Consider the following 18,410-nt stretch of genomic DNA (forward strand, 5'->3'; position numbering starts at 1 on the left):
ATTAGTTAAAAATATTTGAAAATTTTGTCAGTTTGGTTTGTCACAGAAATAACTTCAGAAACCAGACAAACAACGTAACTCAAAACATTTTCTTCACAACAAGCAAGGCTGAAATTTTAAAAGGAACGTGTCATTATTGACTTGGCCTCCTTTCTTTACTGTGGAAAAATCTGAAAATGAATAGAGGCTTTACACAGTTAGACAGCAAACAAAATGCATCTTACATGGTGAATCGGGATTGCGTGATTGTCTGAACGGTGACATTGATTCTGGTTGTGGCTCGGTCTCTCGTGAAGACCCCATGCTCTTTGGGATACCAAGACAAGTTGTTCCTCCTCTAATCATCTGTGACAGTTCAGTTAGAGACGCTCAGATGACCAGATATTTTACTGGGAAAAGAGCAAGACAAGTCTTATTTGAATGAAAAAGCCTCCTCCACATAATGCAATCAAAGATATCTGAATTTAATTTGATTATGTGGAAGATGTCACTAATATGTTCTTAACACTGAAACTGCTGTCACATTGTGCACCTAGTCACTACATCTTTAAGCTAAAATAAACGAACATTGTACATCATTATATCAAGTCCCATAATACTTTATATCTTTCCATGAATGTTTGTTTTTCATTGCATTTCATTCATCTTTTTATAATTAATCCACTTTAGTTTAGAGTCACAAAAGACATTTATTTTAACTCAGGGGGGTGTCCCTAAAATTGCGGAATATATGATTTGTGGAGATGTGTTCACATAATCGTAGTGGAATTATCCAAACCTAAAATCTGTTTTAGAGGTCAAATGGTCAACCGATCTATTTTACACTAAACTTGGTTGTGCACATTTTTAGTATACACCAACAAAAGAAATAAGAGGTTTGGGACTAATAATACAATTTTAGGGAAAAGTTTATTTCCTTTTGGCAGAAGGTTAGTAGAAAAAGTATCTTGCTTATGTTCATTAAATATAAAACCACAGCAGCCTTTTACGTAGGAACACTAGGGGAAAGAACCAACCACCACAATGCATTTACCAAAATGTTCACAAGTAAAGACATAATAGCTTTTTGTTTAATCCACACAAAGATACGAATATGGTGAATTACAGGTGTTCATCTAAACTCATACAAAGATTGATACTTTAAACCTTTATTTATGAAACTTTAAGTTAATGTTGTTTTAATTTAACTTTTTAAGAAATAGCATGTTCGTAAAATCCTTCAGTGATTAGTAAGAATAATGGACCTTTTCAATCACAATCAGCGTGTGACTTCTAGTCTGTTAGCTCTTTGTGATGCCCTCTGCTTGTTAGGCATCCGGCTTGAGCAAAGATAGACATCACGGTTGCAGAGATCACCTAATGGAAAGACATGATTCGCTCACAAATGGGGGGGTGGGAGGGTCAAGTGATCTCCTTTTTCTGGAAGGTTCTTTCAGCTGATTGTGGTGAGACTAATTGTGTTAGCATGCAAAATGGAGGCATTACTTTTATCTTTATTTACAAAGAGACTTTGTCTTTTTCTGTTGCATTTTTGTCTGGTCTTAACAGTCACTTATTAAAGCTAAAATGTTGTGTCTTCTTTGAGATCAAGAGGCATGTAGTTACTTCAATCAGTGTTGTGGGTACACTACCATTTGACAGTCACCTGACAAATAAATCCTGTTACTATGACTTGAGTTTCACTAACATTGCTACTTTGTCACTAAATGCGTAGCAACAGCAAGATTTTACCAAATTGTTGGTAACTAAAATAATTTTCAAAAATAGATAAAAGAGTTTACACATTTTGAATGAATTTTTATTGAATGCACCCTGGACCTTCCATCTTTACCTCTACCATAATGGACAGCAAAGGATGGTATTTAATCATTTTAAGTATTGGTATTGATCATTTACATGTTGTGTCATCAGTTGTGTATCACAATGGCTTCAACAGCTTCACACTTCTTGTGAGAGTTAAATACTTCTTCAGTTACGAAGATAAAGCTACATTTCAGAATCAAAAAGTCCACAAGATACCCATGTTAATATGGTTGACTTTTTTTCTCCATCAGCACCAGAAGAAGAAAAAAATAGTCTGTAGTGTAAAAATAAAATGAATTAAATGTCTAACCACAGTTTACTTGCAGAACAAAGGTTCCTGTCTAATTTTGTGAGTTCCCCATTTTTGAATTTTCTTTTTTAAACCAATGAGAATCTTTCCATCAGTTAACGAATACATCACAATATTCTGGTTAACATAAAAAAAAAACATTTTAACTAGATGTGGTTTAAAAAAAAAATCTCAATCAAAGCCAAGAAGAAATAAAAGAGAGTTGCATGTAACTATTCCCAAGATTTCCGTACATTTCCATAATGACTCAAAATCAACACATTTCTACTTTAATGTACAAAGGAACATGAATAAATAAACTTAAACTCTATCTCAACCAGCTACAATGTTAATGCATCAGCCTCAACAATTTAATAAGTACAGTAATAATACAACACTGACAAGGACCACTGGGCCATAATAGTTGTTTGCTTTTTTTCCAAGCAGGGCTTTTTCTCATACATTATACTGCAGTAGAACTTGATGTACTCATGCAAAAGAACTAAATACGTGCAGAGATTCCCTCTGAATCACTTGCTCTCTATATCACACCAAATTAAACAGGGTAACTGTAGCTCGTTGAAGGTAATATTTGGTCAGATTCTGCACATCACATTGTAATTTGTGCCATGAAAGGTCCTGACTTTCTTCCTGTGCTGCTGCTCTCCCAGACCTCTGCTGGCAGAGCTGAAATTGCAGAGCCACACTGGTAGGTTGTGTGAGAGGACAAGTGGATTTGGCATGCACATCAGAGCGTGATACCCAAGCATTTTGGTCCTATCACATGCCACACACACTCACACTCACAAGTACAACACACACACAGAGCATTCTTGGTAGTGTAAAATGGATTGTAACACTGTCCACTGTAATGAAATGATGCCAGCAACCCACAGTATCCCTTTACAGACAAACTCACTAAAGGTTTCAGTGTACTCGCAGTTTCCAGTGTTGCTGGTACATACTAAAAAAGGAGTTTTATCAGTAGTATTTATATATATATTCATTGTAAAGAACCTGTCTGTTTCCTGTTCATACTTGGGTGGATTTGACAGGCCACTATACACGATTGTCCTTATGTCCAGTTCAGTGGAGAGAGGACAAGTGAGTTTAGATTTGACAAATCTAATTGCATGTGTTCTGATTGATACAACCCCTTCTGGATGGTTTAGACAAGCCTTTGAAGATATTTTGTGGAGTGACAAATACCATCAAGGACAGATTCTTCACATTTGCTTGTTTTCTGATTTAGTCGCAGACACGTTCATGCATGCTTCAGGGAAATCTGTTGATCTGTGATCCCTCACATTTAGGTGTTAGTGTAACCTGTTTACTGAACACCCAGCAGCAAATTTCAAAGGTAATTTTAATGATCAACCCCCCCCTTTCCCTTTTTTTTTTTTTTTTGGGAAACTGACACTAAACCAAGAGCAGCCTTATCTTAGGGATATTGTGGGTGGCCATGACAAGTTATACACCGTTTAAAGTCTTGCATTATCTCAAACTGTTTGTGCCGGTCTGAGGCAAATCATCAAAGACACAAGATCAGGAGTTGGCTACGACGTGATACCATGTTTATGCACAACTCAGAAAAGCAGGCATTGTGTTAAACTCCAAGGACCATCCAGCATGCTCCTTACTTAAATATTCACCAAACTTGGGCTGTGTATGAAGTGGAAGTATGGTTTCATGTGCCAGTAAAAGAAAAAGGTGTCGTATTGGTTTTCTTTCGCATAAAACAAAACATGACAGGTGAGGTCTGCTGTGAGGTGATAAGAGCTTAGGGGCATACAGACAACAGGTTTCTTAACATATTGTTTAAGGAGGATAAAGGAGTGCTGAACAGAGACAGTCATGTGGGCTTTGTCATGTGCCTTATATTTTCCACTTATTTGTTCCCTGTTAATTCCTGGCTTCATAGTGTGCGGTTGCTCTCATTTGCAGACATCAGGTTGTGTGCCTCTGTGCAGAGCATTGTCGACCATCTCTGTTGTCTTCCACCTGTTCTTTAATGAGCAAACTGCATTTTTACTTATCTTCCTTTTTCCCCAGAACTCCATCGCTCCAGTGTCTCATCAATAGTTTGTCCTGCTTGTGCCAAGTGAAGGTGTTGTCGAGGATCCACATAAATTCACACTGTAATGAGCAGTGACAGGATGTCACCCATTCTGCCACCACCGTCCCCCCAGCCCACCCCAGTACCCACCTGAACCCATCCAGCTGAGTCTGCCTGTTTGTGTGATGTCATGTATTACTAAAGATCTGATTGGCCTTTTGATGGTGCTGCAACAAAAATTTACTTCATTACCCCTTTTACCAGTTTCTGTTTCTCAATGTCTTGTCTTTGTCTTTTTTTGTTCATCCCTGCTCTGAAACCTCTGATCTTTGCGGAAATCCACAAAGAGCTGCCCTCTCTAAGAGGCCTTTGGTTGTTTGATCACTGGTTGAATTATAGATGTATCCCTGACTCATAAGTCAGACACCAGACTTAACATATGTTGTTTTCCTGCTCGCCTGCCACGGTGTGTGAATAGACTTCCTGATGATTTAGAAAACAGTAAGTATTTCGCAAAGAGCTGACATGGGTGTATGTGGGTTCAGGGTAAACAAACAAACAAATTTTATTGGTAATATTGTTGATGGTGGTCAAATGTCTTATTTGGATTAGTTTTCAAACAGAGGACTGCAGATGGGAGTTTGAGTTCATTGTTTATAAGTCTAGTTTGTCTTTGTTAAATGTTAAAACAATGATTTATATTATATTTATTTTGTTGTTTGTTTGTCTTTTTCTCAAAAGCTCCGAATGTGGGGTGCATGCTGGGAAATGCGACCTTGTTTGTGTTATCACGCTTTTTAGAATGCATAAAGAATAAAGACACATGAATAACGCATAAAGAATATCCAAACAAAAAAGCGGCACTCAGTAAAGAAAGGATAAAGAGACAGAGTCAGTAACTAAACCAACTGACTCTTATGCTCTGTCGCAGGGTCCAGTGCTAACATAAGGTTAGCCATGTTGATGTGCACCCAGAGGCTAACGTTAGCTCGTCTTAGCCTCACGAGGAAGCTGTGTTTCAAGTTGATAAAGTTTTATTTAGGAAACAACATGAGACAAGACAGACTCTGGATTGGCTTAATCTATGCAGAGAAGCAAAGTCCGTAATTTGGACTTGAGCAGCAGAGTTGTTATTGGCTTTGCCCAGCACACCCATGGGATTAATTTCCAATAAGTGAATGAGTGAAGTGGGATAAGGGATGTAAATCACTCAACAATGTAATTGTTACATGTCATATGATGCAAAATGTGGACCTGCTGTAATCTGTGTCTGTGATAACGTTTGATCACTGTGCCATTAATAATAGGTGGCGAACTAACGTTAGGTGCCGTCATCCATTCATTCATAGGTGGACGGTAGGTGCACTTGTATTGTAGCTACATCTATGATGATTATTTAGGTTTAGATGGACTAAAGCTATTTCGGATGTTTGATAGTTGGAAAAAGGAAGTGCTTTTAATCCAGGGGAGGACTGTTGGCCTGAGTAAAATGCGTGCCTCTGGTTGCTGTTCAGAGGCAGGATCGCAGGATGGACCAGGATGGTGAGCCTCTCCATGGCAAAGCTATTGTCTGGGGTGGGGTTTTTGTGTGTGTGTGTGTGTGTGTGTGTACCCGTACGGGCCGGTGTGTGTGCACCAATGTGTGCTTGATAAATATTTACACCGAGGCCAATTATCACACAGTTATGTCTACTGCCGTGAAGTCTATTGAAGCAACATCTTTACCTGTGGATGTTTTAAAATCAACAATGTGGGAGGTTTGTTAAGCAGTCAAAATAAAGACTGATGTTCCCTCTTCTGCTTGTTCAATTTGAAGGATTTTTAGATGTCTGAAGAAATTAAAGTATTCAACATTTAACAAGAAAAAACACTATACATGTTTGTAACTACCTAATTTGTAGACATTTGTCCCTTCAGATTTATAAGATTCCAACTCAGATATGGAACCAGTAAAGCAGTCTCCACAGTAAGGTCTTCATGACTAGCTGAAACAAAATTCTCTGCTTTTAAAAATGTATCACATTTTCTAAACCTTCCAACCATTGCTTTTGCCTAACTTTATTATACCTCTGTTGTTTGCATGTACTGCATTAGGGCCAGCTAAGGTGGAGATTAAGTTCAGGCAAGGTTCACACATAGGCTAACTTTTTCCAAATGAATGTGAGGAATTCCTGCATCCACACTCTCTTATTAACCAAACATCACCTTCTCAGGCCCTACATGCCTGTTCAAAGCTCCTCCCACTGAGATGAATATCTCAAATCAGCTTTCTTTCATTAAAGTTACAACTCAAAGTAAGCTTTTCACCAGCTTTTCCCTCTTAAGAGCACATTTTATACGCTCTCTCACTCTATTGTGATAAAATAATTCCCATAAGGAAGTGGTTACACATTTGGATAATTCTGAGCAGATGTGAAAACGTTTCAACAAGTTAACAAGACTGCGGTGGAAGTGCAGACATTGTCACTGTTGAAACAACATGTCACAGCATCTAAGAAACCGTGGAGGTGAACTATTGATTGACTGGATGATGATATCAATTGATAGGATTATGATAAAGTGGTCAGTTGTTCACTATTTTTGCACCAAGCAACTCCTGTGGCAGTTTATCATGATGTCCGCTTATTACATTCAGAGAGATTTTGCATGCAGTACTTATGATTCAACAGAAGTAAAGCCAGCCTTCATGAAAGAGAAGCAACTGATGATTTGTGGTTTCTGTATAAGTACAGATGTAAGATTGTTGTTTAAAAAGATTTTTGCCTGCTTGTCCACAAAGACAGAACTTGCCTTCAGCATTTATATGCCCACAAAATGGTAAACGCTTTAAGAAACAATATAATTAGATTTATGAATTTCTTTCATTTCTACAGTTGTAGCCAGCAGGGATTGGAAAGCTGCAGGAGATGCAGTATTTGAATCTTTACTATACTTTTGGGTTAAGTTTAGGATTGTAATAGTGAAATACACCTGTTCAATATCCTGTTTGTAACTCTTATGTTTTATGTTTGTATGTATACAATAAAACAATGCATTTTTTTTTTGTTTATTCATAGTAAACTCAATTTTCAACTGTGACATTTTTCAGTAATGATCTCTGTTTTACAAATGATTATATTCTGAACATCGTTCCCTAAAGACACTTCACTCTCACCAACTGGAAGATGAAAGAAAATTTAAATTTAAATAAAACTAATATGTGCTTAATGTCTGTAAATTTTCCCTTTGTTCAGCTCAGAGAAAGATAAGGATTTAATTGGCTGTGCCTTTAATCAAAAGGTGTTTTCTCTTTTGTGCTCTTCAGTGTGAATAGCTAAACGTTGTGTATAGAAAAATACACGTGGATTAGAAAAGTATAGAAGTGTTCACCTAGAAGCAAAAAAACTTTGGTAATTGCCATAACACAATCGTTGAGGGGATATGTAGGAAAGTGTTTGAAAAGCACCTCTGATGGAGATAAGATTGGAGACAGTATCATGAGCGAGGAAGTGTTTTTCTGTCTGTTGAAGCTAAAAGGAAACTAAGTGACAGTTATTTACATATTTATATATGGAGTCAAGGGTGTGACGTGCGTGAGATGCCAGTTATGATAAAATAGTGCTGACACATAATGCATAAATCCATACATATCTGTTGTTTGTTGCACTACAAAGCTCACAGAAAGGTGCCCAAGACTTATGTGCCTTTTCAAAAATAATGCACAAAGTGAAGCACTAGTCGCCCACTGGTGGCCATGCTGCTGTCATCCTCAACTTCTTGGTCCAACGAAAGTCTTAACAAACACAGAGCAGCGAGAGACGTTTGTAAGATTTATAGGTGCTGTTTTTGCTACAGTGATGTAATTTTGTTTTGTTGCCAAATTATTTTACCTTAAAAACGGACTCATAAAAACTTTTAATAATGTGTCAGGTATAGCCTGCTTTTAGTTCATGGATTATGGTAAATTCAATGAGGAATTACGATTATAAATGGTTATTTTTCACTGACTGTTTTTACTAAGCTCTAAAGTAGTTTTTATTTGGTTTGTGTCTTTCTGTGAAAAAAAAAACACTTTATCTGAACAGAAATAATAAGAGCAGAGATAACCTAACAAATAATATACAGGATATACTGTATAAGAAACAGAATAGTAGACATTTCAGTAGAAAATGACTGCGTCTTCATATTTGCAAAAAATATTACAAACTAAACAACATCGCACTTAAATGCATATTAATGTTCTCCTCATTATGATAGAATTTCTTTTGGGTGTAATTATCAGTAGCTGCATAACAAATGAATACCAGACTAATGATTAGGATAATATGAGACAAGACATGGTGGTGGTGAACCAAGGATATTTGCAGGGATAGGGGATTATTAGCTTTATTTGCGTGTCTGTGTGAATTGCAGAAAAAAATCCGCTGTAGGTTCAGAGAGAGAGAGAAACTGATAGTAGAAATATTTGTAAAAGAGTGTGCTTTGAATAAGAGAGTTTTGCTTTTGTTTGGATTTCACATGATTGATGCTTGACTTAATCCAGTGCTCTTTGCGCCTTCCCAGGAGGGTGACGCGGTCTCTTTGTGCTTTTCTGTCCCATGTGAAGCAAACCAAAGCGGGAGAGTGAGGGTCATAGCTATTCGGCAGGGTACCAGATCCTTCCCACCGGCACATCTGCATGTGAAATCGCCATTTCACCCCTCCACACTCCCTAATTGTTGCTAAAATTATTTGTGAAATTGCCTTCCACCAGGAGTGTTTTCCACGGCAATTGTCACACAGTTTTATATGCGCGGTGGGCCCACAGAGTTGACACATGCGCCTCTTCTTTTCTGCCACATGTGCTCTTTTTATTTGAGTTTCATAGTTGCGCATTATTTTTCAATAATTACCTTTGAGCAACTACTCTTGTACATACTCCAGGGCAAGTCAACCTGTTGTCATCAGTAGCGGGTCCATCGTAATGTTATAATTACCACAAAAGCTGTGGGAGCGATGTAGACGTTCATGCTGCGCACATTTACTTGGGCTAATTGAAAGGTTAAAAAGCCAAAAAGCATCTTATATTCTAACCTTTTCTAAAAGGGGCTTCTTTAGTGCATTTTTGTCCATTCAAATCCCACATCATAAATTTCCCACCCGGTTATTTAGGTGGTGATTTTTTATTTTGGTTTATTCACAGGAAACACTGCGTGTGCACCGTTCTAACACGGACGAGAAACTTTCAGAAAAGCCCACACATTTATTCTCCTGACGTTTTATCGACAACATGGTGATTTAAATTAATGAATTTAGACATTTTACATAAACATTTTATTCGGAATTCAAATATTTACCAGTAGAACATGTGAAAAGCAAACTATAAACTTTCAATTGTGGTTATTAACAAAAACACACTTTGATTTTGTGGTTGTTGCCACAGCTGCAGTTAATAGGTTATTTCTTGATTTTTTAAAAATTTGTCTTGTGTAAGAAAGAAAGAAAGCGAAGACATGTCATTTTAAAAGCATTAATATTTGATAAGTTGGAATATCATTGAAGCAGACATATTTTGTTTGATCGGAATTCCGAATAACGTTTAGATATCACATTTGTGAGCTGGCTTTGGTGTATAGGGTCTAGAATCAGGCAGCAGTAAATTAAAAGTGGAATGTGCTATTCTGATTGGTCGCTCGGCTTCTGGCTAAACCCACTCTCTTTCATCCATAAAAGAAAGACCAAGGAGCCTATGGGAGCGCTCGTCTGTCTCCTCCTACGACGTGCACGAAAGTTGGCCACTTAAACTACTTCCAGCTAGCCAGCAGACATTATACTGAACCCAAACTACACCAAGGGAAAAGAATAACGGCGTCTTTCCAACTCACATCCACAACTTTAAGTGCAGCTCCTCCATTTTGCTGAGTCCCCTGTTAAAGGTTATTTTTGCTGCTGCCTTTTTTAACTTTCGCACATTCGTCGCACCAGAGGAGCTTTTATTTTTCCCTGGTGGAAGAAGGGCTCGCTGAGTTTCTTCCTGGGATTGGGATTTGACAGTACCAGAGCATCTTTTTCGAGAACAGTGAATACATTCTGGTTTTTGATTTGGACTTTGTGAGAGTAGCAGGTTCGGGCAGAGTCCAGTTTGGTGTTTGTCTGAGTAGCTGTAGGATGGCTACTTTACCAGGAACAGTACCTCGGATGGTGCGCCCTGCGCCAGGCCAGAACTACCCACGAACCGGCTTCCCTCTGGAAGGTAAGAAAATGTGGCACTAGCACAATTTAACATGGTGGGTGAACAAACATGACCTTTTAGTGTTGCTTCAAGTTTATATCCTTTATCAAAACTTAAATATAGCTGCAGAAAAATCAACATTTCAAATAACTTATTCTCGTGTTTTGTTTCAGTTCGATTCTATTTTTTGGCAGTCTGTACAAGGTTTTGAATTTATTTGAGATACATTAACTCCCACTAAGTCCATCTCATTACGCAGTATACACGAAATATATGGTGTATAGCACTGAAAACATATATTCAGGTTTTTGCTTCGAGTGTTTTGACTCAGTTGTAGAGGAATTGCATTCACAATAATAGGCCTACAATTTATTGAATTAACAATTATCCTTTGCACTATATAAAAACAATCTAATGAATCATAATAATAATAATTAGGGTGGTAGATTAAAAACATCCTTATTTGTACATTTGGGCTAGCTTTTCTTACTAGTCCACAGTTGATGGTTACACCCTCAAAAATCAATCTAATTGGTAATTTCTTTAAAACATCAATGCATCACACTCAGGTCGTGTGAACATATGTGCGGAAAAAAGATCACTTTGTTATTTGCATTCATTTATGGCAACAGTTTTCCCATTACACCCTGTTCGTGCTCAAGTGCTCTGGACTGAAATGTACAAAAACCACGTAGCTCACAAGTTACTCCAGCTCTGGGATTTGTTCAAGTGTCCTGCTGCTGGAAATGGCAATAATACACACGGCAAAGAGATGGCTCAAAGGATCACATCAATATTTGTACAGCATGACTAGGAATAATCAAGGTGGAAAGTGTCACCCTCTTTAGTGTCTCTTGAATGTGAAATTGGATCCTAAAGTGGCCTCGGATGCATCCTGTCAGCCAGACTGACGCTAGATGAATTTGGCACGATGCTCTCTTGAAAATGTATAATATGATAATGTGCGTAAACTGCGTCCCATTACAAGCCAGGGACATAGCAAATATAACAGGCTAAATTAAAGCCTTGTCTACATTAATATGTCGTTTTTAAAACAAGACAGGATGTTATGGTGTTGTTTGTTTTGAAACTTTTATTTGTTTATTTGTGGCGCAGTATCCACCCCTCTGGGCCAGGGTAGGGTGAACCAGCTTGGCGGTGTGTTCATCAATGGGAGGCCCCTGCCAAATCACATCCGACACAAGATAGTGGAGATGGCCCATCACGGCATTCGACCCTGTGTAATCTCGCGACAACTTCGAGTTTCTCATGGTTGTGTCTCCAAAATCCTCTGCCGATACCAAGAAACCGGGTCGATCCGTCCTGGGGCCATTGGTGGCAGCAAGCCCAGGGTGAGTGGGGGTCCATGAACGGATCTGTTGGTCAGTAGCACGAGGGCCAGAGTAACGAGGTGCATGACACCTGAGTGAGCCCAAATTTGATGAGCTAAAACAGCCTTATAGAGAACCTGAAATTTAAATTAACTTTTGAATTAAATGGAAATTACATTTCTGTAGTCTTACTGCTTATAAACTTTATAGCTGGTGTTTTATTTTTCGCAATTACATTTCCTAATTAATTAATATTAATATTTTCTCAATTTCTATCAAAACTAATTATAAGAACATTAACATTTTAGAAAGACTAAGAAATCAATTCGTGATATATTACTTGTTACTAGTAATATGTTAGGAGTGCCCGTGGAGCTAAGAAATGGTTAATTAGGAAATATTTAGACGATTTAACATAAATAAAATAAATAATGTGTAATAGTTACAGTTTTTCAATAATAATTAATATCCAGTTTTTACAGTGTTTTATTGTGTTAGTTTTATTACTTGCAGAAATGTCCTTTTTTTTAAATTAAAACTGAATTTTCTCCTTCTCCTGCTTTTGTCTTTTTTCTGCACTTTCACATCATTCCAAACTTAAAGCAGGTGGCAACTCCTGATGTGGAGAAGAGAATCGAGGAGTACAAGAGAGAAAACCCTGGTATGTTCAGCTGGGAGATCCGGGATAAGCTGCTGAAGGACGGGGTGTGCGACAGAAGCACAGTTCCTTCAGGTGAGGCTTCATCTGGTAAGCTGCACTTTTTTTTCTTATTATGAGCGAAAACTGCAGCATCACTTCTGAATGAGCATCACTGTGAATCCAACATGTTTTAAACCCCAGTTACTGATGACAAAATGTTTTACCTACAGCTGTTTGACCCAGATAAAAAAACATCCTGTTGGGAAAATTTGCCTTTGATATTAGCATTTAAATTCAGATCTTAGTGTTTAGACTACAGTGTAATTTTTCTCTTTTAATATAGACTTCTATTTTGAATATTTTCCTAACTTTTCCTGTGCTACTTTAGTTTGGTAGGCTTCTAAAATGTATGATAGGATTATTATGGTTCTTTTATGGGTTTAAGGGCTAATCACCCATTTACCTTCTTGTTGCCATTAGTGAGCTCCATCAGCCGCGTTTTGAGGGCCCGATTTGGCAAAAAAGATGACGAGGATGACTGTGATAAGAAGGATGAAGATGGAGAAAAGAAAACAAAGCATAGCATCGATGGCATCCTCGGTGATAAATGTAAGTTAACAGCAAAAAGTATATGGCCCTTCTGTATATGTTTGAAATAACAAAATATTATTATTATTATTATTATTATTATTATTATTATTATTATTATTACTATTATGTAGAGTTAATTAAACGCCTTGTAAGCAGGAAGAAAAGGTTTTAAATACACTTCCTACTTTACGTCCTCTTGGGAAATTGTCCCACATCCGAGCTGCAGCTAAACGCAGAGAATTTATTCTTGCTTTTAACTGCGAGCCAGCGGTTTTTCGTTCGCTCAATTATTTATGAGAGTCTTGGCAGAAGGTATTTGACTGCAGAAAATTAATTTGTGTAGCAAATTTCTCCTCGTTCAGTCACTCATTTAACGACCCCTAAATGACAGCTGACAGTTGACCCATTTAACAATCGATGTCAGTTCACTGACATTTCACCACTTGTCAGTTAAAGTGGAAATCAATGATCATATTATTATAATTTGCTCTATTAGTAATACCGTGAGGAGAGGGAACCAAAGCTCTAATGCCGATATTCGTTATCAGTGTTCATCACTAGCATTTACAAGCTTTTAATAATCTTATTATAAATTGGCATGTTTTACTGTATTACAATGTGTAAAATATAGATCAAATATTACACGTAATAAATCATAAATGGAAACCATCACAATCAATTCTATTTTTACTCTACGTTATTTTAAGATCTTTACAAGTAGAGTTGTATGACATTTAACATTGTTTATTTGTTTACATCTACATTGTTTCTCCAGTATGGGGAGTAAAAAATGTCCCATGTCTCCAAACGATAAAATGATGATCAAACGTGTAAATCGGGTTTAGATAAGAGACCACAAAGAACCCCCCCCCCCCAAAAATAAAAAATGTATACTGCCAGAATTTTAAACTTGAAGATGAACTTCACGAGCGCAACCTCCCCTCTATTGACGCTTTTTTAAAGTGAGGAGTCAGAGGCACAAAAGCAAATCCTGGAAAGCTGGGCAGCTAAAAGACGAGTACGGACTCGTCCATTCTCATTCAAAAAATGGGTAAAAGAGAAAGAAAACTTTGGACAAAGGGAAAGGAGAGACATAAAAGGAGATGAATTATTCAATACGCCCCGCTGGTAGATAGTTTTGTAATTTTATATAATGGCCCTTTGGAGAAGAATCACTCGATAGCGTGAAAACGGTCTCTTTTTCTGTCACACCACGCATTAATGTTATGAGAAAAATGTCACCGTTTCGTTGCAAATATCTCCAGTGTCCATTAAGATGGCTTGTAAACTCTGCTGCATATAAATGACTAACATTTTCGGAGATTCCCGTCATTACGCACAATTCGCGTAAAAATGAGGACTGATTTCTGGAGAATGTCATAGTTTGTCCTAACCATTGCACCGTTATTGATTTTCTGCTGTTGGTACAAAACATCCACATAATGTTCCTGCTTGTGTTTTTATTTTTTATTTTTTGCTTCTGTTTTTCTTAGCACTTGCGTTGCTATAAAAAGAGACGCATCCTCTGCCTAATGCAGTTTAGACTACCGGCATCCGGATGGCATTTAATAATGTTAATACTTATTAGAGTAAGCGCTGGAAACGACGGTTGCTGAATAGGTGGCTGTGTTCGTGCCGGGTGTAATAGCTCGCAGGCATGGTAAGAAATGTATTTATCCCCAATCAGCCCCTCACTCCCCGAGTTTGAAGCACAGCCCTTATGTGGAGAGGGGTTTTAAAGCAGATTAAATAGAGCCTTTTATTTCTTTTCACTTTCATCTCAGAGCGGAGCTCACAGTGGCTCGCCCTGGGCACAAAATTCATGAGATTTTCTTTTTCGTTTACTTATCCAGATTTTAAGACGTTATTTATTTATCTGTTTGTTTATTAGGTCTGTGTATATGATTTTTTTCAGAGGTTACGTCATAGATTTATCCAACCTCTAATCTATCCTTATCAAACACTATTTAAACTGCTAACCATATTACAGTCTTATACATTTATTTTTCTGCATGGAGTGTGTTTTCTGGATATCTCACAAGGTTATAGTGGATAGCTTTACCTTTCACACTGCAATTATTGTCTTCACAGAAACTGTAGTTTTTATTTATTTGTTTATTTAGGTGGCCACTGAGTGGATCCTCGTCCGCCCACTATTCTGTTTGTGCAGAAACAAGTCCCCCCCCCTCAAAAGGTGCAGATTTTAATGGTCATGTACGGCTATTAAATACTGTAGCAAAGTTTAATCACGCGCAACAAATGGGAGGAAGGTCCCAAAACAACTGGGCAGACTTTGGCATCTTATTGTTCTGCGCCACACCACTCAGAGAGAGAAGGTGAATCAGCTGTCCAGCATCCATCTGCCGCACTGAACCTGACCGTCAGATTAGCTGGAGACAGGCGATGGACACTTCAGCAAATCGCAGGATTACCTGAGGTCCTCAATCTAATTAAACAGATGCCAGGTGGGATTATTTCCGAGCAGCGAGAAGGGAGAGTGACAGAGCAGGGGAGAGGTGTGGGAAAGTCAGACAACCGAAGGTTGGTTTGAACGAGCCGGCTGTTATCAGTGAAGTGGTATTGGTAATACAACGAATGTGAGACTAAATTATGAAGTTAACTTTTCATTCAACCTTAGCAAAATAATGGTTTTTATGGCCCCTCAATTCCTGTTTCGTTTTGTTTCCCTCCTTTTTATCTCCAGCAATTACGCAGAAACATATTCCAAGATATCGCACAGTCGTGTTTTCTTGAAGAAACAAAAAACAAAAAAAACAAAATAATGTTTCTCCTGTTATTAATGATAAACTCGGCCTACACTGATGGAAAGTGTGAAAAGCTGTCCCTTCCGCGCGTTTCCACGTCACAAACCCACATGCGCGCACTAACTCCCTGACATACACACTTTGGCGCACACATACCCACTCTCTAAGTGTATGGTAATATAATGTAGCTATATTTCGGGTCTAAAGCCGTGCTGAATGAGAAGGACAGGGGAATGAAGTGAGAGACCACTTCAAACAAATCCATCTGGAACAGTGTGTGAGAGAGAGATTCAGTGAAAGTATGGGGAAGTTATTTAGCTATTAATAACGTTTTTTCCTCAGGCATTGAGAGTGACTCCATCTGCACTTTCTCGCAGCTATTTGGCTGGGTTGAAATTGAGGGAGAGCCAAATGTTGGGCAGAGATAACATACCCATCATAGCCCAGACCCTGCGCTGTGCTTCACTGCATTAAACTCGGATTAACCTCCCCCGTCCCCGCAGCCACTCAAGCCACATTTCACTGGAATTTACATTGGTAGGCCTACATTTCTTATAAAGAGGGCAGGAACTGAGAGACAGGACATGATCGATGATAATAATAATAACAACAATAATAACAATAATAATAATAATAGCAGTAGTAGTAGATAGTAAATGTGATATTGAAACAAAATTTTAAAAAATTAAGATTAAGACATAGGTTATTACTAGTGATCAGTTTAAAGAGAAAACGCAGTTGCATTGGTTAAGGACTCAAATACTGAAAACTATCAAATCCGCTTTCAAGACTTCGTAGACTACCTTCTCTGTATTTAAAGGACGGTTTGCTGTGTTTCTTGTTCAGGTAACTTTAAGTTAGTTGGCGTTTGTGGTAGCTACCTGCGTGTCCCTTTCAATTTCTAACTGTAATGAATAGTGGCAGGATGACATCTCTGTGAAGTTTATGGCTAAACGGTGAGCCCAGGCTAGCTATTGCAATTAGCTTAGTTCTTTAGCAACTGTGTTGCCTAGCAACAACAACTAACAGCAGTATTTTTGACAGTCTCTTTCATGAAAAAAAAAAAAGCATTTTTATGCATTTTTGTGATTAACCTCTGGGATGAAGTCAAATAGTAGAACTATTTTTCCTAATTGTTTTTAATTTTGTTAAGGCTACTACAATACTGAATAGGCTAAAGGTGAAAATATTTTTCAATGTTTACAGTTATTTGTTCACATCACATGAGGTATAAACATTTGTAACAAACTAATTAGTTTTCAATCAATACATAGTTGGTTTTATTTCAAAATGTTGAGCAAATAACTCTATCTATGTAGCTAACGCTAGCTTAAATTGGTAATTTATTTTATTGGTTAAAACGTCTGGATTGAAGTAAAAATGTAGGACTGAACACTGAGGCCATATTAATAAATATACTGCCTGTTTTATAATATAAGTGGGGTGACATTTTTATACTGTGCAATTTATAACTTTAAAAATAATGTGGGGATTTGTTGTTATTGATATACCATGATATTTAATGACAAGAGCTACTACCAGTGTAATAAATTAGCCTATTGGTTCCAACAAGGTAACATGAGCAAACCGTGCAATATAACATCACGAAGCCATTGCTTATTATGAATAATGAGTAATGCATCCGTTTAAGGGAGTGCAGTTTAAGCTTGTAGCCCTACCGAACTAGGGGGACGTTTCAGTGTAAGGAGCTTTAAGTGTCTGCAGCATTTGGGTAAATAAAAATCGAGTAGGCTTAGATTCATTCTGTGCTGGCATTTGACTTTGATCACATCAGAAATATTCATGGAAGCACAAACACTGGCTCTGCCACCATTATCCAGGCTGACAGTGATACCTCTCAAGGCTGTCTATTAATTAAAGTGGCGCTTACCATGTGGGACGACTCCCTATCTGGGCACAAAAATGGTTTTTCCATCTCTTGTGGGGCTCTTGAAAAGGGGCAATCTTTCCTCTCGGCTTCTTGTGGGAAATTTAAAAATGTACAGAGGAAGACATGGGGATTTCTAGCTCATTTATAAAGACGAGTTTATAATCCTTTCCTGCTTAATAACTTAAAAGGATTCAATTTCTCCCCTCATTTATGGGGTTATGATCGCACATTGTTAGGCGCAGATAGTAGCATTTCAAGGTTAACATTTCCTGCTCGAAAATATCAGGATAGAAGCTGTAAGCCCATAGGTGCCCTTTGTTTAGCCTGTAATTTTCTCCACAAATGCTGATAGACCTTTTTTAGATGTTGTTATTATTAATGTGATAACAACGAAGAAGCCGAGGAAGACTAAGATGATAAGATGCCTCTATGCCACCGAGCATTTTAAAAATGATATGATATTTAATTATAGCATATAATTTCACCATCGAGAATTACATTCAGTAGGCTTACGCAGACTCTGAGGATTGAATGTCTGGTTGGGGGTCTCAAACCATATGAGACAAATTAAAGAGGAAGCGTTGCCCTCCAGGTATCCTGTCACAACAGTAGGGCGCTTCAGCGCGTCTCTCATTTCTGTCTGTGTTTTATTCCGCCAATTTTCACTATGGGGCTCCGGGATCCTGCGCTGTGCCTGCGGGCCTGTGGTCCAAAATAAATAGAAATTCTCGATTTGCTTCTTTCTTTGCTCAAATTTTGACCTCCCTTTTCTCTGCCCCCTCTTCTTTTCCTCTTTCTCAGTCACACACAGACACACACACGTGCATCAAACATTCATGTCAACAGGTGGGGTA

General features: G+C 37.9%; 1 protein-coding gene across 2 annotated transcripts in view; it reads left to right on the forward strand.

Moving 5' to 3' along the window:
* The first annotated feature begins 9,874 nt into the window (after nucleotides 1–9,874).
* Nucleotides 9,875–18,410, forward strand: part of pax7a (paired box 7a) — a 44,087-nt gene continuing 35,551 nt past the window's right edge. Inside the window, exons 1-4 of one of the 2 annotated variants that reach the window (XM_067505756.1) lie at nucleotides 9,875–10,359; nucleotides 11,455–11,690; nucleotides 12,273–12,417; nucleotides 12,790–12,918. In XM_067505756.1, coding sequence (XP_067361857.1) covers nucleotides 10,275–10,359; nucleotides 11,455–11,690; nucleotides 12,273–12,417; nucleotides 12,790–12,918 — 595 coding nt within the window. In that variant the 5' untranslated portion in view covers nucleotides 9,875–10,274. The remainder of the gene's footprint in view (nucleotides 10,360–11,454; nucleotides 11,691–12,272; nucleotides 12,418–12,789; nucleotides 12,919–18,410) is intronic. The other variant, XM_067505757.1, reaches the window with a different exon arrangement.

The sequence above is a fragment of the Channa argus genome, chromosome 5 (genome assembly GCF_033026475.1).
Source record: "Channa argus isolate prfri chromosome 5, Channa argus male v1.0, whole genome shotgun sequence".
In the NCBI taxonomy this organism is placed as follows: Eukaryota; Metazoa; Chordata; class Actinopteri; order Anabantiformes; family Channidae; genus Channa; species Channa argus.